At 42.0% G+C, this 26,438-nt stretch overlaps 1 protein-coding gene across 3 annotated transcripts in view; it reads right to left on the bottom strand.

Annotated features, from left to right (window-relative positions):
• Positions 1-26,438, bottom strand: part of RPAP2 (RNA polymerase II associated protein 2) — a 173,518-nt gene that overhangs the window by 115,560 nt on the left and 31,520 nt on the right. For all 3 annotated transcript variants that reach the window (XM_038745114.1, XM_038745115.1, XM_038745116.1), the window contains exons 5-7: positions 23,007-23,072; positions 18,843-18,931; positions 2,247-2,282 (exon numbers count right to left, since the gene is read on the bottom strand). In XM_038745114.1, the coding sequence (XP_038601042.1) occupies positions 2,247-2,282; positions 18,843-18,931; positions 23,007-23,072 (191 nt within the window). The remainder of the gene's footprint in view (positions 1-2,246; positions 2,283-18,842; positions 18,932-23,006; positions 23,073-26,438) is intronic.

Raw genomic sequence — 26,438 nt, 5'->3', positions numbered from 1 at the left:
GAAAATCTGTCAAATATCCTAAATTAAAAGGGCAGGCATCAATAAACCAGATTTGCTTGCATACTGTCAATCACAGTAAGTGCTCAATAAATATGATTGAATGAATGAATGAATAAATGCCCTCATTATTATTATTCCCCCTCCCCATCCCCCCCACCTTACCTCCTTCCCCTCCCCACAGCACCTGTATATATTTGTATATATGTTTGTATGGATTTATTACTCTATTTCATTTGTACATATTTATTCTATTTATTTTATTTTGTTAATATGTTTTGTTTTGCTGTCTGTCTCCCCCTCCGAGACTGTGAACCCACTGTTGGGTAGGGACCGTCTCTATACATTGCCAACTTGTACTTCCCAAGCGCTTAGTACAGTGCTCTGCACACAGAAAGCACTCAATAAATACAACTGAATGAATGAATGAACGGTGTGGGGCTCTAGGTTAACTACGGGAAAACGAACGAACGTTATTTTGGCAAAATTTAGAAAAGGCCACCTTGCTGATTTCACTTTGGGCCAAAAATGATCAAATGTAATGCTGGGAGTTAAAGAAATATGGAAAATCTGTCAAATATCCTAAATTAAAAGGGCAGGCATCAATAATCCAGATTTGCTCGCATACTGTCAATCACAGTAAGCGCTCAATAAATATGATTGAATGAATGAATAAATGCCCTCATTATTATTAGTCCCCCTCCCCAACCCCCCCACCTTACCTCCTTCCCCTCCCCACAGCACCTGCATATATATGTATATATGTTTGTATGGATTTATTACTCTATTTTATTTGTACATATTTATTCTATTTATTTTATTTTGTTAATATGTTTTGTTTTGCTGTCTGTCTCCCCCTCCTAGACTGTGAATCCACTGTTGGGTAGGGACCATCTCTATATGTTGCCAACTTGTCCTTCCCAAGTGCTTAGTACAGTACTCTGCACACAGAAAGTGCTCAATAAATACGACAATGAATGAATGAACGGTGTGGGGCTCTAGGTTAACTACGGGAAAATGAATGAACGCTATTTTGGCAAAATTTAAAAAAGGCAACCTCGTTGATTTCACTTTGGGCCAAAAATGATCAAATGTAATGCTGGGAGTTAAAGAAATGTGGAAAATCTGTCAAATATCCTAAATTAAAAGGGCAGGCATCAATAAACCAGATTTGCTCGCATACTGTCAATCACAGTAAGTGCTCAATAAATATGATAATATGATTGAATGAATGAATGAATAAATGCCCTCATTATTATTATTCCCCCTCCCCATCCCCCCCACCTTACCTCCTTCCCCTCCCCACAGCACCTGTATATATAGGCATATATGTTTGTATGGATTTATTACTCTATTTTATTTGTACATATTTATTCTATTTATTTTATTTTGTTAATATGTTTTGTTTTGCTGTCTGTCTCCCCCTCCGAGACTGTGAACCCACTGTTGGGTAGGGACCGTCTCTATATGTTGCCAACTTGTCCTTCCCAAGCGCTTAGTACAGTACTCTGCACACAGTAACCGCTCAATAAATATGACTGACTGAATGAATGAATGAATCACCACGAAAATGAGTGTGACAGATAAGTTATCAGAAATGCCTCTTTTTTGGATAAAAGGCCCACTGTTGGGTCGGGACTGTCTCTAGATGTTGCCAACTTGTACTTCCCAAGCACTCAGTACAGTGCTCTGCACACAGTAAGCGCTCAATAAATACGATTGATGATGATGATGATGATGATAAAAGGCACATATTCTAAAAGGGGTAATCACACGCTGAAAAATAAAAGGGAGACTGGAAAGCAAAATCACAACTGCAGAACTGGCCCATGAGTTCAAAAAGAACCTCAAACAGTTACCTAACCCGTAGGCTGCTGATTTTTAAGTATTGTAAATTGAGATTCTGAAAAGCTTTCAACACGTGTAATTGAACCGATATTGTTTTCAGAGCACAGTGATACTCAGTAACGGAAAACACAAGAGTTGTGTTTGTGTCAAATTTCAACGGTTCCAATTAGACTGCCCGGTCGAGGGCAGCTGTACACTAAATCATACAGATCAAACACGTCGCCTTCCAGCCACAAAAGAAAAAGCTAAACAGGTCAAATATTTCTTTGTACGAGCCATAATGGGGCACTTGCATAATGTCTCGGCACAGGAAATCAAAGACCTCTGTCACCTGGTTCACGTTGATGATTTAAAATACAGTTTTCAGAACATAAGACTATAAGGTAGTGATTCGTCCTTACCTTTGTCCTTCTTTTAGCAGGTGAAAATCTGGAGGGCTGAAAGAGAGACACAAAAAAGACGGATTTAAAGAGATGTGTGGCAGGGAACACCTTTAACGTAATAATAATAATGACGATGGTATTTATTAAGCGCTTGTTATGTGCCAAGCACCGTTCTACTTAATAATAATAATGGTGTTTATTAAGCGCTTACTCTGTGCAAAGCACTGTTCTAAGCGCTGGGGAGGTTACAAGGTGATCAGGTTGTCCCACGGTGGGGGGCTCACAGTCTTCATCCCCATTTTCCAGATGACGGAACTGAGGCCCAGAGAAGTGAAGTGACTTGCCCAAAGTCACACAGCTGACAACTGGAGGAGCCGGGATTTGAACCCATGACCTCTGACTCCAAAGCCCGGGCTCTTTCCACTGAGCCGCGCTGCTTCTCTAGGAGCACTGAGAACTTTCAATTTACAAAGTGCTTGGCAAACCCGTGGGACCGGGAAGCACCGTTCGCTAACAAAAATTCACCAACATTGATCATTAGAACGATTATCCATTGATAATTATCCGATGCTAATTATCCATTGATAACTGGAAGTACTGGTCTCGACCTGAGTGTTTTGGTAGCTGTTTTATGAGAAGCAGCGTGGCTCAGTGGAAAAGAGCCCGGGCTTTGGAGTCAGAGGTCATGGGTTCAAATCCCGGCTCCGCCAATTGTCAGCTGTGTGACTTTGGGCAAGTCACTTCACTTCGCTGGGCCTCAGTTACCTCATCTGGAAAATGGGGATTAAGACTGTGAGCCCCCCACCGTGGGATAACCTGATCACCTTGTAACCTCCCCAGCGCTTAGAACAGTGCTTTGCACATAGTAAGCGCTTAATAAATGCCATCATTATTATTATTATTATTATTATGATATTTGTTAAGTGCTTACTGCGAGTCGAGCACTGTTCTAAGTGCTGGCGAAGTTGTCTCATATACTGCATTCTACTGGCCCAAAAAATCCAAGAAATGAAGCTTTTCATCATTTACCGGTACCAAAGTATGCAATTTCACACCTACTCTGCTGAACGTAGGAAGAAACGCTATTGACCAATAAATGGTATTTATTGAATGCTTATTATGTGCACAACACTGTACTAAGCACTTGGGAAAGTACAATACAGTAGAGTGGGCAGGCAAAATCCTGGCCCACAAGGAACTTATAGTCTAGAGAAGATGGACATTGAATAATAATAATAATTATGGCATTTATTAGGCGCTTACTATGTGCACAGCACTGTTGTAAGCGCTGGGAAGGTTTCAAGGTGATCAGGTTGTCCCACGTGGGGCTCACAGTCTTAATCCCCATTTTACAGGTGAGGGAACTGAGGTCCAGAGAAGTTAAGTGACTTGCTCAAAGTCACACAGCTGACAATTGGCAGGGATTTGAACCCATGACCTCTGACTCCAAAGCCTGGGCTCTTTCCACTGAGCCACGAGAATCCAAGCTCCTTGTAGGAAGGGAAAGAATCAAGTCTATCATATCTGCTGTATAATGCACTTACTGCAGCACTCTGTGCATTCATTCATTCATTCAATCGTCTTTATTGAGCGCTTACTGTGTGCAGAGCACTGTACTAAGCGCTTGGGAAATACAAGTTGGCAACATCTAGAGACGGTCCCTACCCAACGGTGGGCTCACAGTCTAGAAGGGGGAGACAGAGAACAAAACAAAACATATTAACAAAATCAAATAAGTAGAATTATAATAAACATTCAATTAATGCCACTGATTGATTGTTGTATGATACTCTCCAAAGGACTTGGTCCAATGCTCTATTCACACTAGACATGACTTAGTGGATAGAGCATGAACCTTGCGATTCATAAGGCACTGGGTTCTAATCCCGACTTTGCCACATGTTTGCTGTGTGGACTCAGGCAAGTCACCCAACCTCTCTGTGCCTCAGCCATGTCATCTGCAAAGTGGGGATAATAATAATGATAATAATAATAATAATAATAATAATAATGTTGGCATCTGTTAAGCGCTCACTACGTGCAAAGCACTGTTCTAAGCACTGGGGAGGACACAAGGTGATCAGGTTGTCCCACGGGGGGCTCACAGTTTGAATTACAGGTGGGGGAAATGGGATGATATAGGGTTTTGTACATAAATGTTGGGAAACGCATGCTCTTGCCACGAGGCCATGCTGCTTCTCTTGTACTCTCCCAAGTGTTCAGTACAGTGCCCTGTACACAGTAAGCGCTCAAAAATACCACGGATGACGGGGGTGTGTTTGCTAAACAAGGCCCATGAAGTGAATCAGTGACTGTCAGATCCAGGCGGATAAGCCTGTGAGCCCGCTGTTGGGGAGGGACCGTCTCTATATGTTGCCAACTTGTACTTCCCAAGCGCTTAGCACAGTGCTCTGCACACAGTAAGCGCTCAATAAATACGATGGAATGAACAAGCCGCGTGGCTTAGCGGACGCAACGCGGGCTTGGGAGCCAGAGGTCGTGGGTTCTAATCCCGTCTCCACCACTTGTCAGCTGGGTGACTTGGGGCAAGTCGCTTCACTTCTCCGTGCCTCGGTTCCCTCATCTGTAAAATGGGGATTAAGACTGTGAGCCCCACGTGGGGACCACATGATAACCTTGTTTCTGTCCGGGCGCTTAGAACAGTGCTTGGCACATAGTAAGTGCTTAACAAATACCATCATTATCCCAGACTGAGCCCCTTCCTTCCTCTCCCCCTCGTCCCCCTTTCCATCCCCCCATCTAACCTCCTTCCCTTCCCCACAGCACCTGTATATATGTATATATGTTTATACATATTTATTACTCTATTTATTTATTTATTTATTTATTTATTTTACTTGTACATATCTATTCTATTTATTTTATTTTGTTAGTATGTTTGGTTTTGTCTCCCCCTTTTAGACTGTGAGCCCACTGTCGGGTAGGGACTGTCTCTATGTTGCCAATTTGTACTTCCCAAGCGCTTAGTACAGTGCTCTGCACACAGTAAGCGCTCAATAAATACGATTGATGATGATGATGATGATTATTATAACCCACATCTCCTCTGGTTCCCACTCCCTGCCCCCTCAGGCCACCGCTCGGTCCAATAGAATAAACTTCCTCCCTAAAACCCCCTAAAGTCACGACTCCCGTTAAATGACGCAGAGATGGTGGGAACTGGGTTTTGGAAGCGATGGGTGTAAAGTGCAATGCAGAAGTCTCCTGACTGCTGGTTTTCACTCATTCAGTCAGTCAACCGTATTTATTGAGCGCCCACTGTGTGCAAAGCACCATACTAAGCGCCTGAGCGGGCAACGATGGAGAGGAGAGAGAGGAAGAAGAGAAAAGGACTGCGAAAGGCTTTTCTAGCGCTGCCCGGTTCTTCTCCTGCAAAATCAATCATTCAATCGTATTTATTGAGCGCTTACTGTGTGCAGAGCACTGTACTAAGCGCTTGGGAAGTCCAAGTTGGCAACATATAGAGACGGTCCCTACCCAACAGTGGGCTCACAGTCTAAAAGGGGGAACAAAACAGATCTGAGATCTGGTCCACTCTTCAGATTTAAGGCAAACCCTCTGTTTATTTGGCGTGACGTCGTCTCCCCCGCCCTAGACTGTGAGCTCGTTGTGGGCAGGGACTGTCACTGTTTATTGCTCTACTGTCCTTTCCCAAGTGCTCACTGCTCTGCACACAGTAAGCTCAATAAATACGACTGAATCAATGAAAAAGGGACATTTAACCTAATACCACAAGCCACATTCTTGGAGCGAGGGCCAGGTGACTTGTATCTCTGCTTCCTTCTTCCCACAGGCGCTGCTAGAGGAAAAATGAGCCGAAAAATTCTTATCAATCAATCAATCGTATCTATTGAGCGCTTACTGTGTGCAGAGCACTGTACTAAGCACTTGGGAAGTCCAAGTTGGCAACATATAGAGACGGTCCCTACCCAACAGTGGGCTCACAGTCTAAAAAGGGGGAGACAGAGAACAAAACCAAAACACACTAACAAAATAAAACAGAACAGATATGTACAAGTAAAATAGAGTAATAAATACGTACAAACATATATACATATATACAGGTGCTGTGGGGAAGGGAAGGAGGTAAGATGGGGGGGACGGAGAGGGGGACCTTATGATTTACTAGTTCCTTAATATCTTTCATCTGCTTTTTTGGGTTTCATTAAAATAACGTTAATATCACTACAACTCTTCACTAAGGGCCAAGGAAGTTTTCCATTTATACGCCTTACCCAACAGTTTGGGGTTTCTCTAAACATATTTTGGAAACAGTTCATTCATTCATTCATATTTATTGAGCGCTTACTGTGTGCAGAGCACTGTACTAAGCGCTTGGGAAGTACAAGTTGGCAACATATAGAGAGGGTCCCTACCCAACAGTGGGCTCACAGTCTAGAAGGGGGAGACAAACAACAAAATATAGTTTATGCCAGCATTCCCACGGGGAACTCTTCCAGGTACTCGAACCCGGTGGCGTTCCTAGGGATCGGGGGCAACACTCAGGCTACTTATTCATTCATTCAATCATATTTATTGAGCGCTTACTGTGTGCAGAGCACTGTACTAAGCGCTTGGGAAGTACGTCGGCAGCATATAGAGACGGTCCCTACCCAACTGAAGGTCATTTCAACGTATCACACGTTTAGGTAAAATACTCTTTGTCAGTTATTCATTCATTCATTCAATCGTATTTATTGAGCGCTTACTGTGTGCAGAGCACTGTACTAAGCGCTTGGGAAGTACAAGTTGGCAACATATTCAATGAGTCAAACAGATCTGTAATAAAAGCCATGGGGTGAATTACCTTTCTTCTTCTCGCAACCACACTGGATTTTTGTGTATCTGAGTCTCAAAGTATTTAGATGCTCGATAACAGAAACTACTGCAAAAATTCCCTCCATATTTCAAATTTAATGGCTATTTAGGGCTGAATTAGCCGTGCTATAAAGGATCTAACTTCCTGCGCCTCCGAGATTATATTTATTGCCAACAAGCCAACTGAAAAATCCCCTGCCAAGACCACAGAACGAAGTCACTAGTTCAGTCAGCGTTTCCCATTTACCCCAATCTGGTTGATCTTCAAAATCATAGTTGGAGTTTTACCACTGACTCTGCCTTCCTAAACAACTCAGAATTTTCAGCTTCAAACTATTAACAAATTATCCTGTCTTGACATTTTGAAAGCTAGTTTTCGCACAGTAAGCCAAATCAGCCAATGTAGACACAGAGAAAAACGAAGGAAAGCAGCCAAATGATTACCTAAATAAGCGCACTTTTGAAAGCTGTTTCGTCTGTTTAAGCGCTTAGTACAGTGCTCTGCACACAGTAAGTGCTCAATAAATACGACTGATTGATTGAATCAGACTGACAGGATTCCCTCAGTGACATTTATTCTAGTCTCGAGTGCGATGGATTTAACCCCCAAGGTAGGAGAACGAGTTTCCCCATTCGCTCTGCCGATTGTGATTTTAAAAGTTTTCTAGAGAACTCATTTCCTGATCCAGAGAGCTCTGTGGTTTGAACGTCGACTTGCGTTTCTTTACCGTGAATTTTCACAACGGTCGATATCAGTTGGCTGCATGCCCTGCTTGAGTTTATTTAAACTAGGATTTAAAGCTAAAACCTTTATACACCCAGCCGGGGGGAAGCTGTGGGGAAATAGCCAACTGAACAAAATTAAAAAGAGGAGCGAATAAGAGGCCGCTGACCCGATGTATTTTGTGTGTTTAATATAGCCAGCCCTCGAAAAGGAGAATCAATTATTTTCACCTTAGAAATTAGATCAGCGGAATCGGGGTGAGTTCATAACAGATGACATTTTGCCTTCTAAACCTTTAATGGTTCAGGATTTAAGATTTGGCCAGTCCACTTCAGGATTTTTTTAAACAAAATTAAAAAGGGGAGTGAATAAGAGGCCACTGATCCGATGTATTTTGAGTGTTTAATGTAGCCAGCCCTCGAAAAGGGGAATTAATTATTTTCACCTCAGAAATTGCATCAGTGGAATCAGGGTGAGTTCATAACAGAAGACATTTTGCCTTTTAAACCTTTAATGGTTCAGCATTTAAGATTTGGCCAGTCCACTTCAGGATTTTTTTGAACAAAATTGAAAAGGGGAGCGAATAAGAGGCCACTGACCCGATGTATTTTGTGTGTTTAATATAGCCAGCCCTCGAAAAGGGGAATCAATTATTTTCACCTCGGAAATTGGATCAGTGGAATCAGGGTGAGTTCACAAGAGAATACATTTTGCCTTTTAAACCTTTAATGGTTCAGCATTTAAGATTTAGCTCCACTTCAGGATTTTTTTAAACAAAATTAAAAAGGGGAGTGAATAAGAGGCCACTGATCCGATGTATTTTGAGTGTTTAATGTAGCCAGTCCTCGAAAAGGGGAATTAATTATTTTCACCTCGGAAATTGGATCAGCGGAATCAGGGTGAGTTCATAACAGAAGACATTTTGCCTTTTAAACCTTTAATGGTTCAGCATTTAAGATTTGGCCAGTCCACTTCAGGATTTTTTTGAACAAAATTGAAAAAGGGAGTGTATAAGAGGCCACTGGTCCGATGTATTTTGAGTGTCTAATATAGCCAGCCCTCGAAAAGGGGAATTAATTATTTTCACCTCAGAAATTGGATCAGCGAAATCAGGGTGAGTTCATAAAAGAACACATTTTGCCTTTTAAACATTTAATGGTTCAGCATTTAAGATTTGGCCAGTACACTTCAGGATTTTTTTAAACAAAATTAAAAAGGGGAGTGAATAAGAGGCCACTGATCCGATGTATTTTGAGTGTTTAATGTAGCCAGTCCTCGAAAAGGGGAATTAATTATTTTCACCTCAGAAATTGGATCAGCGGAATCAGGGTGAGTTCATAACAGAAGACATTTTGCCTTTTAAACCTTTAATGGTTCAGCATTTAAGATTTGGCCAGTCCACTTCAGGATTTTTTTGAACAAAATTGAAAAGGGGAGCGAATAAGAGGCCACTGACCCGATGTATTTTGTGTGTTTAATATAGCCAGCCCTCGAAAAGGGGAATCAATTATTCTCACCTCAGAAATTGGATCAGTGGAATCAGGGTGAGTTCATAAGAGAAGACATTTTGCCTTTTAAACCTTTAATGGTTCAGCATCTAAGATTTGGCCAGTCCACTTCAGGATTTTTTTGAACAAAAAATTAAAAAGGGGAGCAAATAAGAGGCCAGTGATCCGATGTATTTTGAGTGTTTAATATAGCCAGCCCTCGAAAAGGGGAATCAATTATTTTCACCTCAGAAATTGGATCAGCGGAATCAGGGTGAGTTCCTAACAGAAGACATTTTGCCTTTTAAACCTTTAATGGTTCAGCATTTAAGATTTGGCCAGTCCACTTCAGGATGTTTTTGAACAAAATTAAAAAGGGGAGCGAATAAGAGGCCACTGATCCGATGTATTTTGCGTGCTTAATATAGCCAGCCCTCGAAAAGGGGAATCAATTATTTTCACCTCAGAAATTGGATGAGCGGAATCAGGGTGAGTTCATAACAGAAGACATTTTGCCTTTTAAACCTTTAATGGTTCAGCATTTAAGATTTGGCCAGTCCACTTCAGGATTTTTTTGAACAAAAAATTAAAAAGGGGAGCAAATAAGAGGCCAGTGATCCGATGTATTTTGAGTGTTTAATATAGCCAGCCCTCGAAAAGGGGAATCAATTATTTTCACCTCGGAAATTGGATCAGCGGAATCAGGGTGAGTTCATAAGAGAATACATTTTGCTTTTTTAAACCTTTAATGGTTCAGCATTTAAGATTTGGCCAGTCCACTTGAGGATTTTTTGCAATGAATTGGGCTGCAGACAAAATAAATGTGGAGAAATGTCATATGTGGAGAAACAATGCCCTCTAATGGTTTCTTCCATTAAATTATCCTAAATGTCTGTCACCCCAGTATTCATTTATTCACTCATTTAATCACATTTCATAATAATAATAATAATGGTATTTGTTAAGCGCTTACTACGTGCAAAGCACTGTTCTAAGCACTGGGGAGGTTGCAAGGTGATCAGGTCGTCCCCCGGGGGGCTCACAGTTTTAATCCCCATTTTACAGATGAGGTAACTGAGGCACAGAGTGACTTGCCGTCATTCAGTCACGTTTCTTGAGTGCTTACTGTGGGCACAGCACTTTACTAAGCGCTTGGGAAAGTAATAAATGATAATAATAATGGCATTTATTAAGCGCTTACTATGTGCAAAGCACTGTTCAAAGCGCTGAGGAGGTTACAAGGTGATCAGGTTGTCCCATGTGGGGCTCACAGTCTTAATCCCCATTTTACAGATGAGGTCACTGAGGCACAGAGAAGTTAAGTGATTTGCCCAAAGTCACCCAGCTGACAATTGGCGGAGCCGGGATTTGAACCCATGACCTCTGACTCCAAAGCCCGGGCTTTTTCCACTGAGCCACGCTGCTTCTCTACACTATAACAACAACAACAAAAAAAACTAACATATTCCCTGCCCACAACAAGCTTTCTACCCCAATACAATGTTACCTCATCCGTAAAATGGGGATGAAAATTGTGAGCCCCCCGTGGGACAACGTGATCACCTTGTAACCTCCCCAGCGCTTAGAACAGTGCTTTGCACATAGTAAGCGCTTAACAAATACCATCATTAGTAATACAATCTAGTGCTGCAGAAACGTATTAAAATATATTATAGGTAAGGAAAGCAACTGAGTTTAAATAATAATGGTGGTATTTGTTAAGAATTTATTAGGTGCCAAGCACCGTTCTAAGCACTGGGGGAGATACAAGGGGATCAGGTTGTCCCACGGGGGGCTCACAGTCTCAATCCCCATTTTGCAGATGAGGGAACTGAGGCACAGAGAAGTGAAGTGACTTGCCCAAAGTCACACAGCTGACAAGTGGCGGAGCCGGAATTTGAACCCATAACCTCTGACTCCAAAGCCCGGGCTCTTTCCACTGAGCCAAATATATGTACAGAAGAGCTTCATTCATTCATTTATTCACTCATTCAAATGTATTTATTGAGTGCTTATTGTGTGCACGGCACCGTGCTAAGCGTTTGGGGGATGACACGCAAAATCGTGAAGCGTTCCATATTTTTTCCCTTCAAAGCCCTACTGAGAGCTCACCTCCTCCAGGAGGCCTTCCCAGACTGAGCCCCCTCCTTCTTCTCCCCCTCCTCATCCCCTCTGCCCTATCCCCTTCCCCTCCCCGCAGCACCTGTATATATATTTATACAGATTTATCACTCTATTTATTTATTTTATTTGTACATATTTATTCTATTTATTTTATTTTGTTAATATGTTTTGTTTTGTTGTCTGTCTCCCCCTTCTAGACGGTGAGCCCGCTGTTGGGTAGGGACTGTCTCTATATGTTCCCAACTTGTATTTCCCAAGCGCTTAGTCCAGTGCTCTGCACACAGTAAGCGCTCAATAAATACGATTGAATGAATGAATGAGTACAGCATAACAATAAAAAGAAACATTCATTCATTCCATTGTATTTATTGAGCCCTTACTGTGTGCAAAGCATTGTAATAATAACAATAATAATAATAATGTTGGTATTTGTTAAGTGCTTACTATGTGCCAAGCACTGTTCTAAGCGCTGGGGGAGATACAAGGTAATCAGGTTGTCCCAGGTGGGGCTCAGTCTTCATCCTCATTTTACAGATGAGGTAACTCAGGCACAGAGAATAATAATAATAATAATAATGATGGTATTTGTTAAGCGCTTACTATGTGCAAAGCACTGTTCTAAGTGCTGGGAAGGTTACAAGGTGATCAGGCTGTCCCACGGGGGGGCTCATAGTCTTTATCCCCACTTTACAGATGAGGTAACTGAGGCCCACAGAAGTGAAGGGACTTGCCCAAAGTCACACAGCTGACAAGTGTCGGAGGCCGGATTAGAACCCATGACCTCTTTCCACGAAGCCATGGTACTAAGTGCTTGGGAAAGTAGAATATAACAATAAACAGATACATTCCCTGTTCACAATGAGCTGACGGTCTAGAGGGGGACCAGACATTAAAAGAAATGAACTACATAAATTACATTCATTCATTCATTCAATTGTATTTATTGAGCGCTTACTGTGTGCAGAGCACTCTACTAATCAATCAATCACATTTATTGAGCGCTTACTGTGTGCACAGCACTGTACTAAGCGCTTGGGAAGTACAAGCTGGCAACATATAGAGACAGTCCCTACCCAACAGCGGGCTCACAGTCTAGAAGGGGGAGACAGAGAACAAAACTAAACATACTAACAAAATAAAATAAATAGAATAAATATGTACAAGTAAAATAAGTAGAGTAATAAATCTGTACAAACATATATACATCCATACAGGTGCTGTGGGGAGGGGAAGGAGGTAAGACGGGGGGATGGGGAGGGGCAGGAGGGGGAGAGGAAGGAGGGGGCTCAGTCTGGGAAGGCCTCCTGGAGGAGGTGATAATAATAATAATGATGGCATTTATTAAGCGCTTACTATATGCAAAGCATTCATTCATTCATTCAATCATATTAATGGAGCGCTTACTGTGTGCAGAGCACTGGACTAAGCGCTTGGGAAGTACAAGTTGGCAACATATAGCGACAGTCCCTACCCAACAGTGGGCTCACGGTCTAAAAGGGGGAGACAGACAGCAAAACAAAACATATTAACAAAATAAAATAAATAGAATAAATATATACAAATAAAATAGAGTAATAAATCTATACAAACGTATATACATATATACAGGTGCTGTGGGGAGGGGAAGGACGTAAGGCAGGCGGGTGGGGAGGGGGAATAATAATAATGATGGCATTTATTCATTCATTCATTCATTCGTATTTATTGAGCGCTTACTGTGTGCAGAGCACTGTACTAAGCGCTTGGGAAGTCCAAGTTGGCAACATACAGAGACGGTCCCTACACAACAGTGGGCTCACAGTCTATGTGCCAAGCACTGTTCTAAGCGCTGGGGAGGTTACAGGGTGATCAGGTTGTCCCACGGGGGGCTCACAGTCTTAATCCCCATTTTCTAGATGAGGGAACTGAGGCCCAGAGAACTGAAGTGGCTTGCCCAAAGTCACACAGCTGACAATTGGCGGAGCCAGGATTTGAACCCATGACCTCTGACTCCTAAGCCTGGGCTCTTTCCACTGAGCCACGTGGTAGCGCAGAAGGAAGAAGCAGCCCTCAACAGCAATGGTCAGGGTACAATCCAACAGCGTTGTATTCTTGTGAGAAGCGGCTTTTAGACTGTGAGCCCACTGTTGGGTAGGGACCGTCTCTCTATGTTGCCAACTTGTCCTTCCCAAGCGCTTAGTACAGTGCTCTGCACACAGTAAGCGCTCAATAAATACGATTGATTGATTGATTAAATACGATAAATACGATTGAATAGTGGGTAGAGAAGGAGTGTGGCTCAGTGGAAAGAGCCCGGGCTTGGGAGTCAGAGGTCATGGGTTCTAATCCCAGCTCCGCCACTCGTCAGCTGTGTGACTTTGGGCAAGTCACTTCACTTCTCTGCGCCTCTGTTCCCTCATCTGGAGAACGGGGATGAACATGGGACAAGCTAATCACCTTGTATTCCCCCTCAGCGCTTAGAACAGTGCTTTGTACATAGTAAGCGCTGAACAAATACCATTATTATTATTATTATTATTATTATTATTATTATTATTATTATCAGAGCCCAGGCATCAGGAGATCATGGCTTCTAACCCTGGCTCTGCTGCTTGACTGCTGTGTGACCTCTCTATGCCTCAGTTACCTCATCTGGAAAATGGGGATTGAGACAGTGAGCCCCACACGGGACAGGAACTGTATCCAACCCAATCTGCTTGTATCCACCCCAGCGCTTAGTACAATTTCTGGCACATAGTAAGTGTTTAAAAAATTATTATTATTATTGGTACATGCTAGTCTGGGGGTATTACCTAATTAAAGCAACAATACAGTGTCTTCTGAACTGTAAGCTCTAGAAGCGGTATGGCCCAGTGGATTAAAGCACAGGCTGGGAGTCAGAGGATCTGGGTTCTAATCCCTGCTGGGAGTCAGAGGATCTGGGTTCTAATCCTGGCTCTGCCCTTGTTGGTTTTTTGACACTGGGCAAATCACTTCACTTCTCTCTGCCTCAGTTCCCCCATCTGGAAAATGGGGATTGAGACAGTGAGCCCCACATGGGACAGGAACTGTATCCAACCCAATTTGCTGGTATCCACCCCAGCGTTTAGTACAAGTTCTGGCACATAGTGTTTAAAAAATTATTATTATTACTGGCAAATGCTAGTCTGGGTGTATTACCTAGTTAAAGTAACAAGAAAGTATCTTCTGAACTGTAAGCTCTAGAAGCAGTATGGCCCAGTGGATTAAAGCACAGGCTGGGAGTCAGAGGATCTGGGTTCTAATCCCAGCTGGGAGTCAGAGGATCTGGGTTCTAATCCTGCTCTGCCCTTGTTGGCTTTTTGACACTGGGCAAATCGCTTCACTTCTCTGGGCCTCAGTTCCCCCATCTGGAAAATGGGGATTGAGACAGTGAGCCCCACACGGGACAGGAACTGTATCCAACCCGATTTGCTTGTATCCACCCCAGCGCTTAGTACAATTTCTGGCACATAGTGTTTAAAAAAAAATTATTATTATTATTGGTACATGCTAGTCTGGGGGTATTACCTAATTAAAGTAACAAGACAGTGTCTTCTGAACTGTGAGCTCTAGAAGCAGTATGGCCAAGTGGATAAAACACAGGCTGGGAGTCAGGGGATCTGGGTTCTAATCCCGGCTCTGCCCTTGTTGGTTTTTTGACGCTGGGCAAATCGCTTCACTTCTCTCAGCCTCAGTTCCCCCATCTGGAAAATGGGGATTGAGAGAGTTAGGCCGCACATGGGACAGGGACTGGGTCCAACCCGATTTGCTTGTATCCACCCCAGTGTTTAGTACAATTTCTGGCACGTAGTAAGTGTTTAAGAAATTATTATTATTATTGGTACATGCTAGTCTGGGGGTATTACCTAATTAAAGCAACAATACAGTGTCTTCTGAACTGTAAGCTCTAGAAGCGGTATGGCCCAGTGGATAAAACACAGGCTGGGAGTCAGAGGATCTGCGTTCTAATCCTGGCTGGGAGTCAGAGGATCTGGGTTCTAATCCTGTCTCTGCCCTTGTTGGTTTTTTTAACACTGGGCAAATTGCTTCACTTCTCTGGGCCTCAGTTCCCCCCATCTGGAAAATGGGGATTGAGACAGTGAACCCCACACAAGACAGGAACTGTATCCAACCCGATTTGCTTATATCCACCCCAGTGTTTAGTACAATTTCTGGCACGTAGTAAGTGTTTAAAAAATTATTATTATCGGTACATGCTAGTCTGGGTGTATTACCTAATTAAAGTAACAAGACAGTGTCTTCTGAACTGTAAGCTCTAGAAGCGGTATGGCCCAGTGGATTAAAGCACAGGCTGGGAGTCAGAGGATCTGGGTTCTAATCCCGGCTGGGAGTCAGAGGATCTGGGTTCTAATCCTGGCTCTGCCCTTGTTGGTTTTTGGACACTGGGCAAATCGCTTCACTTCTCTCAGCCTCAGTTCCCCCATCTGGAAAATGGGGATTGAGACACTGAGCCCCACACGGGACAGGAACTGTATCCAACCCGATTTGCTTGTATCCACCCCAGCGCTTAGTACAATTTCTGGCACTTGGTAAGTGCTTAAAAAATTATTATTATTATTGGTACATGCTAGTCTGGGTGCATTACCTAATTAAAGTAACAAGACAGTATCTTCTGAACTGTAAACTCTAGAAGCAATATGTCACAGTGGATAAAGCACAGGCTGGGAGTCAGAGGATCGGGTTCTAATCCTGACTCTGCCCTTGTTGGTTTTTTAACACTGGACAAATCGCTTCACTTCTCTGGGCCTCAGTTACCTCATCTATAAAATGGGGATTAAGACTGTGAGCCCTGCAGGGACTGGTGGCCAAACGTATTATCTTGAATCCACCCCAATGCTTAGCACAGTGCCCGACACACAGTAAGCACTTAATGAGTACCATAAAAAACAAAAAGCTAGTTGTGGGCAGGGACCATGTCCACCAACTCTGTCATATTATACTCTCCCAAGTGCTTAGTGCTCCGCACATAGTAAGCGCTCAATAGTACGATTGACTGCTCTGCACACTGTTAAATGCCCAATGAATATCACTGATTGAAAAATATCACTGACTAATTATCTCATTAATCTATGCACAGTAAGTAGGTCTTATTATGTCAATTTCCAGACACATTCATTCATTCAGTCGCATTTATGGAGCGCTTACTGTGTGTACTAAGCACTTGGGAAGTCCAAGCTGACAACATCTAGAGACGGTCCCTACCCAACAGCGGACTCACAGTCTAGAAGGAGGAGACAGAGAACAAAACAAAACATGTAGACAGGTGTCAAGTCATCAGAACAAATACAATTAACGCTAAATGCCCATCATTAACAAAATAAATAGAATAGTAAATATGTACAAGTAAAACAGAGTGATAAATCTGTACAAAAGGACAGAGGTTCAAAGTCAGATGGCTTAATCAGTGCTAAAAAAATAACTGAGTCCTATAATAATAATAATAATGTTGGTATTTTTAAGCGTTTACTATGTGCCAAGCACTGTTCTAAGCACTGGGGGAGATACAAGGGAATCAGGTTGTCCCATGTGGGGCTCACAGTCTTCATCCCCATTTTCCAGATGAGGTCGCTGAGGCCCAGAGAAGTGAAGTGACTTGCCACACAGCTGACAATTTGCGGAGCCGGGATTTGAACCCATGACCTCTAACTCCAAAGCCCGGGCTCTTTCCACTGAGCCATGCGGCTTCTCTAGTAATGCTGGTATTTGTTAAAGCGCTTACTATGTGCCAAGCACTGTTCTAAGCGCTGGGGGAGATAAAGGGAATCGGGTTGTCCCACGGGGGCCTTACAGTCTTCATCCCCATTTTACAGATGAGGTCACTGAGGCCCAGAGAAGTGAAGTGACCTGTCCAAGGTCACACGGCAGATAAGTGGCAGAGCCCCATACAGGGGATGGACCAGAATCCAGAAGCAGCAGTGAAAACCTTTTAGCCAGAGATTTTCTTTCAATAATTCATTCATTCATTCAATTGTATTTATTGAGCGCTTACTGTGTGCAGGGCACTGTACTAAGCGCTTGGGAAGTACAAGTTGGCAACATACAGAGACGGTCCCTACCCAACAGCGGGCTCACAGTCTAGAAGGGGGAGACAGACAACAAAACAAAACATAGTTTATGCCAGCATTCCCACGGGGAACTCTTCCAGGGACTCATTCATTCTTTCAATCGTATTTATTGAGCGCTTACTGCGGGCAGAGCACTGTACTAAGCACTTGGGAACTACAAGTCGGCAACATCTAGAGACGGTCCCTACCCAACTGAAGGTCATTTCAACGTATCACACGTTTAGGTAAAATACTCTACTTTGTCAATTATTCATTCATTCATTCAATCGTATTTATTGAGCGCTTACTGTGCGCAGAGCACTGTACTAAGTGCTTGGGAAGTACAAGTTGGCAACATCTAGAGACAGTCCCTACCCAACAACGGGCTCACGGTCTAGAAGGGGGAGACAGACAATAAAACAAAACACAGTTTATGCCAGCATTCCCACGGGGAACTCTTCGAGGTACTCGAACCTGATGGCGTTCCTAGGGATTGGGGGCGACACTCAGGCTACTCATTCATTTATTCATTCAATCGTACTTATTGAGCGCTTACTGTGTGCAGAGCACTGTACTAAGCGCTTGGGAAGTACAAGTCGGCAACATATAGAGACGGTCCCTACCCAACTGAAGGCCATTTCAACGTTATCACACATTTAGGTAAAATACTCTACTTTGTCAATTATTCATTCATTCATTCAATCGTATTTATTGAGCGCTTACTGTGTGCAGAGCACTGTACGAAGCGCTTGGGAAGTACAAATCGGCAACATATAGAGATGGTCCCAACCCAACAGTGGGCACACAGTCTAGACGGGGGAGACAAACAACAAAATATAGTTGATGCCAGCATTCCCACTTGAACCCAGTGGCGTTCCTAGGAATAGGGGGCTACACTCAGGCTACTCATTCATTCATTCAATCGTATTTATTGAGCGCTTACTGTGTGCAGAGCACTGTACTAAGCGCTTGGGAAGCACAAGTTGGCAACATATAGAGATGGTCCCTACCCAACTGAAGGTCACTTCAACGTATCACGCGTTTAGGTAAAATACTCTACTTTGTCAATTATTTATTCATTCATTCATTCAATTGTATTCATTGAGCGCTTACTGTGCACAGAGCACTGTACTAAGCGGTTGGGAAGCACAAGTCGGCAACATATAGAGACGGTCCCTACCCAACTGAAGGCCATTTCAACGTATCACACGTTTAGGTAAAATACTCTACTTTGTCAATTACTCATTCATTCATTCAATTGCATTTATTGAGCGCCTACTGTGTGCAGAGCACTGTACTAAGCGCTTGGGAAGTACAAGTTGGCAACATATTCAATGAGTCAAACATCTGTAATAAAAGCCATGGGGTGAATTACCTTTCTTCTTCTCGCAACCACACCGGACTTTTGGGTATCTGAGTCTCAAAGTACTTAGATGCTCGATAACAGAAATTACTGCAAAAGGACTGGGGTTGGGGGGGTGAAAAGGAAACAGAAAATCAACCAATCAGTCAATCAATCAATCGCATTTATTGAGCGCTTACTGTGTGCAGAGCACTGTACTACGCGCTTGGGAAGTACAAGTTGGCAACATATAGAGACGGTCCCTAAACAAGAACTGGAAATGAAATAGCGGCCTTTTTATTTATTTTCAGATTTTAGTTTTCCCAGAGACGGTCCCTAAATAAGAACTGGAAATGAAATAGCGGCCTTTTTATTTATTTTCAGATTTTAGTTTTTCCATAAACTTTAGATAGCAGGGGGACAATTAAAAATCGCTTTCCGCCCTCCCCCACTGTATCTGTGTCGTATTTAAAAGGTGGTGGTGAAAGGAAAGGAATACGATTTGCTGGATTGCTAGATAGGAAAGGTAGGGATGGTGGATGGTTTATTAGCGCTTAATAAATGACATTATTATTATTATTATTATTATTATTATTATTGTTATTATTATTACTGTTAGCAGCCTGACTTAGCGGAAAGAGCACGGGCTTGGGAGTCAAAGGTCACGGGTTCTAATCCCGGCTCCGCCACCTTTTTTTTAAAATGAAACGCTTACTATGTGCAAAGCACTGTTCTAAGCAACTTAGCTGTGTGACTTTGGGCAAGTCACTTAACTTCTCTGCGCCCCAGTTCCCTCATCTGTAAAATGGGGATAAAGACTGTGAGCCCCAAGTGGGGCAACCTGATAATCTTGTATTTACCCCAGCGCTTAGAACAGTGCTTGGCACATAGTAAGCGCTTATCAAATACCATCACGGTTCTTATTATTTTCTACTCTCCCAAGCGCTTAGTACAGTGCTCGGCACACAGTAAGCGTTCAGTAAATACAATCAAGTGAATGACGAATCAATCAATCAATCAATCGTATTTATTGAGCGCTTACTGTGTGCAGTGCACTGTACTAAGCGCTTGGGAAGTACAAGGTGGATGACAAGGAGAACAACCCTAACCCTACAGTCACTACAGCAGTGCTTGGCACATAGTAAGCGCTTAACACATACCATCATGATTATTATTTTCTACTCTCCCAAGCGCTTAGTACAGTGCTCTGCACACGGTAAGCATTCAGTAAATACAATCGAGTGAATGATGAATCAATCAATCAATCAATCGTATTTATTGAGCGCTTACTGTGTGCAGAGCACTGTACTAAGCGCTTGGGAAGTATAAGGTGAATGACAAGGAGAACAACCCTAACCCGACAGTCACTACGACAGTGCTTGGCACACAGTAAGCGCTTAACACACACCATCATGATTATTATTATTTTCTACTCTCCCAAGCGCTTAGTACAGTGCTCTGCACACAGTAAGCGTTCAGTAAATACAACTGAGTGAATGATGAATGATTCACTCATAAACATCAAGGTGGATGACAAGGAGAACAACCCTAACCCTACAGCCACTACGACAGTGCTTGGCACACAGTAAGCCCTTAACAAATACCATCATGATTATTATTATTTTCTACTCTCCCAAGCGCTTAGTACAGTGCTCTGCACACGGTAAGCATTCAGTAAACACAATCGAGTGAATGATGAATGAGTCACTCATACCCATCAAGGTGGATGACAAGGAGAACAACCCTAACCCGACAGTCACTACGACAGTGCTTGGCACATAGTAAGCACTTAAATACCATTATGATTATTATTTTCTACTCTCCCAAGCGCTTAGTACAGTGCTCTGCACACAGTAAGCGTTCAGTAAATACAATCGAGTGACTGATGAATGATTCACTCATACCCATCAAGGTGGATGACAAGGAGAACAATCCTAACCCTACGTTACTACGACAGTGCTTGGCACATAGTAAGCACTTAAATACCATTATGATTATTATTTTCTACTCTCCCAAGCGCTTAGTACAGTGCTCTGCACACAGTAAGCGTTCAGTAAGTACAATCGAGTGACTGATGATTCACTCATAACCATCAAGGTGGATGACAAGGAGAACAAACCTAACCCGACAGTCACTACGACAGTGCTTGGCACATAGTAAGCGTTTAACAAATACCACCATGATTATTATTTTCTACTCTCCCAAGCGCTTAGTACAGTGCTCTGCACACAGTAAGCATTCAGTAAATACAATCGAGTGAATGATGAATGATTCACTCATAACCATCAAGGTGGATGACAAGGAGAACAACCCTAACCCTACAGTCACTACGACAGTGCTTGGCACATAGTAAGCGCTTAACACACACCATCATGACTGTTATTATTTTCTACTCTCCCAAGCGCTTAATACAGTGCTCTGCACACAGTAAGCGTTCAGTAAGTACAATGGAGTGAATGATGAATGATTCACTCATACCCATCAAGGTGGATGACGAGGAGAACCCCCCTAACCCTACAGTCACTACGACAGTGCTTGGCACATAGGAAGCGCTTAACACACACCATCATGATTATTATTATTTTCTACTCTCCTAAGCGCTTAGTACAGTGCTCTGCACACAGCGTTCAGTAAGTACAATCGAGTGAATGATTCACTCATACCCATCAAGGTGGATGACAAGGAGAACACCCCTAACCCTACGGCCACTACGAAAGGCCGAATACGGGGCTGACAATATTGACCTTACCTCGCTTCTCAGCTGATATTTTTCAACGGGGCAGATGGAAAAATGATCATTTGAGGATTTAATCGGACAACTGTGCAAACTGCTTAAAAAGGGGGATGTTTTCCATTTGCCCTTTCCACCTGCTTTCCCCTGGAGGCCCATCTCCTCCAAGAGGCCTTCCCTGACTAAGCCCTCCTTTCCTTAGAATGGTGCTTTGCACATAGTAAGCGCTTAATACATGCCATCATTATTAGTATTTCCTCTTCTCCCTCTCCCTTCTGCGTCTCCCCGATTTGCTCCCTTTATTCATCCCTCCTCCCAGCCCCACACCACTTATGTACATACCTGTAATTTCATTTATTTATATTAATGAATTAATATAATATTAATATAATATTATATAATATATTATGTATTATATAGCTATATTATATCATAATTATATATTATATTAATATACATTATATATAATTATAATATAATAATATAACATATTGCATTAAGTAATGTATATTAATATAATATATAATATATAATTATAATATAATATAGTCATATAACACATAACATATTATATAATCTTATATTAATGTTATATTAATCCATTAATATAAATAAATGAAATTACAGGTATGTAATACCTGTACATTACCTATACCTATGTAATACCTACACATTACATATAATTATAATATAATATAATATAATAATATATTATGTTATATAATGTATATTAATATAATATATAATTATAATATAATCATATAATGCATAATATATTGTGCAATATCATATTAATATTGTAATGATTCATATTAATACATATCAATATGCATTATATAGAATTATAATATAATATATGTTATATTATATTACAATTATATATGATGCATATTGATATGTAAAATAATATATAATATAATATTAATGAATTAATTTATATTGTGTTTATATTAGTGCACTGCACACAGTAAGCGCTCAATAAATACGACTGAATGAATGAATGAATATTTGTTCTGACGATTTTGTCACCTGTCCGCATGTTTTGTTTTGTTGTCCGTCTCCCCCTTCTAGACTGTGAGCCCGTTGTTGAGTGGGTAGGGACCGTCTCTATATGTTGCCGACATGTACTTCCCAAGCGCTTAGCACAGTGCTCTGCACACAGTAAGTGCTCAATAAACACGATTGATTGAATTAATGTCCGTATCCCCCGCTAGACGGTAAGCTTGTTTTGTGCACAAGGAATGTCAACTTGGACTTCCCAAGCGCTTAGTCCAGCGCTCTGCACACAGTAAGCGCTCAATAAATACGATTGAATGAATGAATGAATCTGTTATATTGTACTCTCCTAAGTGCTTAGTACAGTGCTCTGCACCCAGCAAGTGCTCAATCAATGACTGACAAATATGAAAACTATCCTACTTGCCCTTAGACATTTTCTAAAAGCTCAAAACAGCCTTAAAACTTACCTTTCTCTCGGTGATATCATACACTTTATTTGTTTTTGTAGAAATCCGGTACTTCTGCTTTAATACCTACAAGGAAAGCATGATTTTACCAGAGGGAAAAGTACAAAGGACTGTGAGCCCGCTGTTGGGTAGGGGCTGTCTCTATATGTTGCCAACTCGGGCTTCCCAAGCGCTTAGTACAGTGCTCTGCACACAGTAAGCGCTCAATAAATACGATTGATTGATTGATTGATTGATTGAATCAGCCTCCTCCCTGAATATTTATAGTAATGCCTGTCTCCCCCTCTAAACTAAGTTCGTTGTGGGCAGGGGTTGTGTTTGTTATATTGCCCTCTCTCAAGTGCTTAGTACAGTGCTCTGCACACAGGAAGTGCTCAATATATAATACACTCATAATAATAATAATAACGGCATTTATTAAGCGCTTACTATGTGCAAAACACTGTTCTAAGCGCTGGGAAGTACTCGTGAAGCACTTAATATGTGCCAGGCACTGCGAATAGAGCCTGGTGGACAGAGCCCGGGCCTGGGAGTAAGAAGGTCATGGGTTCTAATCCTGCCTCCGCCACTTGTCTGCTGTGTGACCTCGGGCAAGTCACTTTACTGCTCTGGGCCTCAGTTCCCTCATCTGGAAAATGGGGATTAAGACTCTGAGCCCTATGTGGGACGGGGACTGTGTCCAACCCGGTTATCTTGTATCTACCCCAGTGCTTAGAACAGTGCCTGGCACATAGTAAGCGCTGAACAAATACCATTATTCGTAATAATTAATAATAATTATGCTATTTGCTAAGCGCTATGTGCCAGCACTGTTCTAAGCGCTCGATTACTACTACTACTAATAATAATCCTCCAGATCTCAGCCAGTAAGAAATATTTTGTTGTTATTTTTCCTCAGGATTGTATGTTCATCGGATAAAAGTATTCATCCTGCCTCCGCCACTTGTCTGCTGTGTGACCTCGGGCAAGTCACTTCACTTCTCTGGGCCTCAGTTCCCTCATCTGTAAAATGGGGATTAAGACTCTGATTCCTATGTGGGACAAGGGACTGTGTCCAACCCCATTATCTTGTATCTACCCCAGTACTTAGAACAGTGCCTGGCACATAGCAAGCGCTTAACAAATACCATTATTCATAATAATTAATAATAATTATGCTATTTGTTAAGCGCTATGTGCCAGCACTGTTCTAAGCGCTCGATTATTAATACTACTACTACTACTAATAATAATCCTCCAGATCTCAGCCAGTAAGAAATATTTTGTTGCTGTTTCTCCTCAGGATTGTATGTTCATCGGATAAAAGTATACATCCTGCCTCTGCCACTTGTCTGCTGTGTGACCTCGGGCAAGTCACTTCACTTCTCTGGGCCTCAGTTCCCTCATCTGGAAAATGGGGATTAAGACTCTAAACCCTATGTGGGACAGGGACTGTGTCCAACCCGGTTATCTTGTATCTACCCCAGTGCTTAGAACAGTGCCTGGCACATAGTAAGCACTGAACAAATACCATTATTCGTAATAATTAATAATAATTATGCTATTTGTTAAGCGCTATGTGCCAGCACTGTTCTAAGTACTCGATTATTAATACTACTACTACTAATAATAATAAATAATAATCTTCCAGATCTCAGCCAGTAAGAAATATTTTGTTGTTGTTTTTCCTCAGGATTGTCTGTTCATCGGATAAAAGTATACATCCTTAGTACATATTTATTCCATTTATTTTATCTGGTTAATATGTTTTGTTTTGTTCTCTGTCTCCCCCTTCTAGACTGTGAGCCCGCTGTTGGGTAGGGCTCACGAAGCAGCGTGGCTCAGGGGAAAGAGCCCGGGCTTCGGAGTCAGAGGTCATGGGTTCGAATCCCAGCTCCGCCACATGGCTGCTCTGTGACCTGGGGCAAGTCACTTCACTTCCCTGAGCCTCAGTTCCCTCATCTGGAAAATGGGGATTAAAACTGGGAGCCACCCGGTGGGACGACATGATCACCTTGTAACCTCCCCAGTGCTTAGAACGGTGCTTTGCACATAGTAAGCGCTTAATAAAAGCCATTATTATTATTATTATTATCTGGTTTGGTGAAACAGAACTATTATTATGGTATTAAACCCTATGTGTCAAGCACTGTTCTAAGCACTGGGGTAGATACAAGTTAATCAGTTTGGACACAGTCCCTGTCCCACATAATAATAATAATGGCATTTATTAAGTGTTTACTATGTGCAGAGCACTGTTCTAAGGCCACATGGGCCTCACAGTCTAAGTAGGAGGGAGAAAAGGCTAACTGAACCTTCCCTTTAATAATAATAATAATACTAATGGTATTTGTTAAGCACTTACGATCTACTAGGCATCGTTTTAAGCCCTTGTAACCTCCCCAGCGCTTAGAATAGGGCTTTGCACATAGTAAGCGCTTAATAAAAGCCATTATATTATTATTATTATCTGGCTTGGTGAAAAAGGACTATTATGATGGTATTAAACCCTATGTGTCAAGCACTGTTCTAAGCACTGGGGTAGATACAAGTTAATCAGCTTGGACACAGTCCCTGTCCCACATAATAATAATAATAATAATGGCATTTATTAAGCGCTTACTATGTGCAGAGCACCGTTCTAAGGCCACACGGGCCTCACGGTCTAAGTAGGAAGGAGAAAAGGCTAACTGAACCCTTCCTTTAATAATAATAATACTAATGGTATTTGTTAAGTGCTTAGAATCTACCAAGCATCGTTTTAAGCCCTTGTAACCTCCCCAGCGCTTAGAATAGGGCTTTGCACATAGTAAGCGCTTAATAAAAGCCATTATTATTATTATTATTATTATTATGATCTGGCTTGGTGAAAAAGAACTACTATGATGGTATTAAACCCTATGTGTCAAGCACTGTTCTAAGCACTGGGGTAGATACAAGTTAATCAGTTTGGACACAGTCCCTGTCCCACATAATAATAATAATAACAGCATTTATTAAGCGCTTACTATGTGCAGAGCACTGTTCTAAGGCCACATGGGCCTCACAGTCTAAGTAGGAGGGAGAAAAGGCTAACTGAACCCTCCCTTTAATAATAATAATACTAATGGTATTTGTTAAGTGCTTATGATCTACCAGGCATCGTTTTAAGCCCTTGCAACCCCCCAGCGCTTAGAACAGTGCTTTGCACATAGTAAATGCTTAATAAAAGTCATTATTATTATTATTATTATTGAAGGCACATCTTCTCCAAAAGGCCTCCTCTGACTAAACTCTCTTTTCCTCTTCTCCCCCTCCTTTCTGCATCACCCTGACTCGCTTCTTTTATTCATCCCCCTCCCAGCCCCACAGCACTTATGTACCGATCTGTTATTTATTTCTATTAATTTCTGTCTCCCCCCTCTAGACTGTAAAATGGGGATTTTTACAGTCTACCTCATCTGTAAAATGGGG

Source organism: Tachyglossus aculeatus, chromosome 4 (assembly GCF_015852505.1).
Source record: "Tachyglossus aculeatus isolate mTacAcu1 chromosome 4, mTacAcu1.pri, whole genome shotgun sequence".
In the NCBI taxonomy this organism is placed as follows: domain Eukaryota; kingdom Metazoa; phylum Chordata; class Mammalia; order Monotremata; family Tachyglossidae; genus Tachyglossus; species Tachyglossus aculeatus.
Note: the sequence above shows the minus strand (reverse complement) of the source record. Positions and strands in the feature narration are given on the sequence as shown.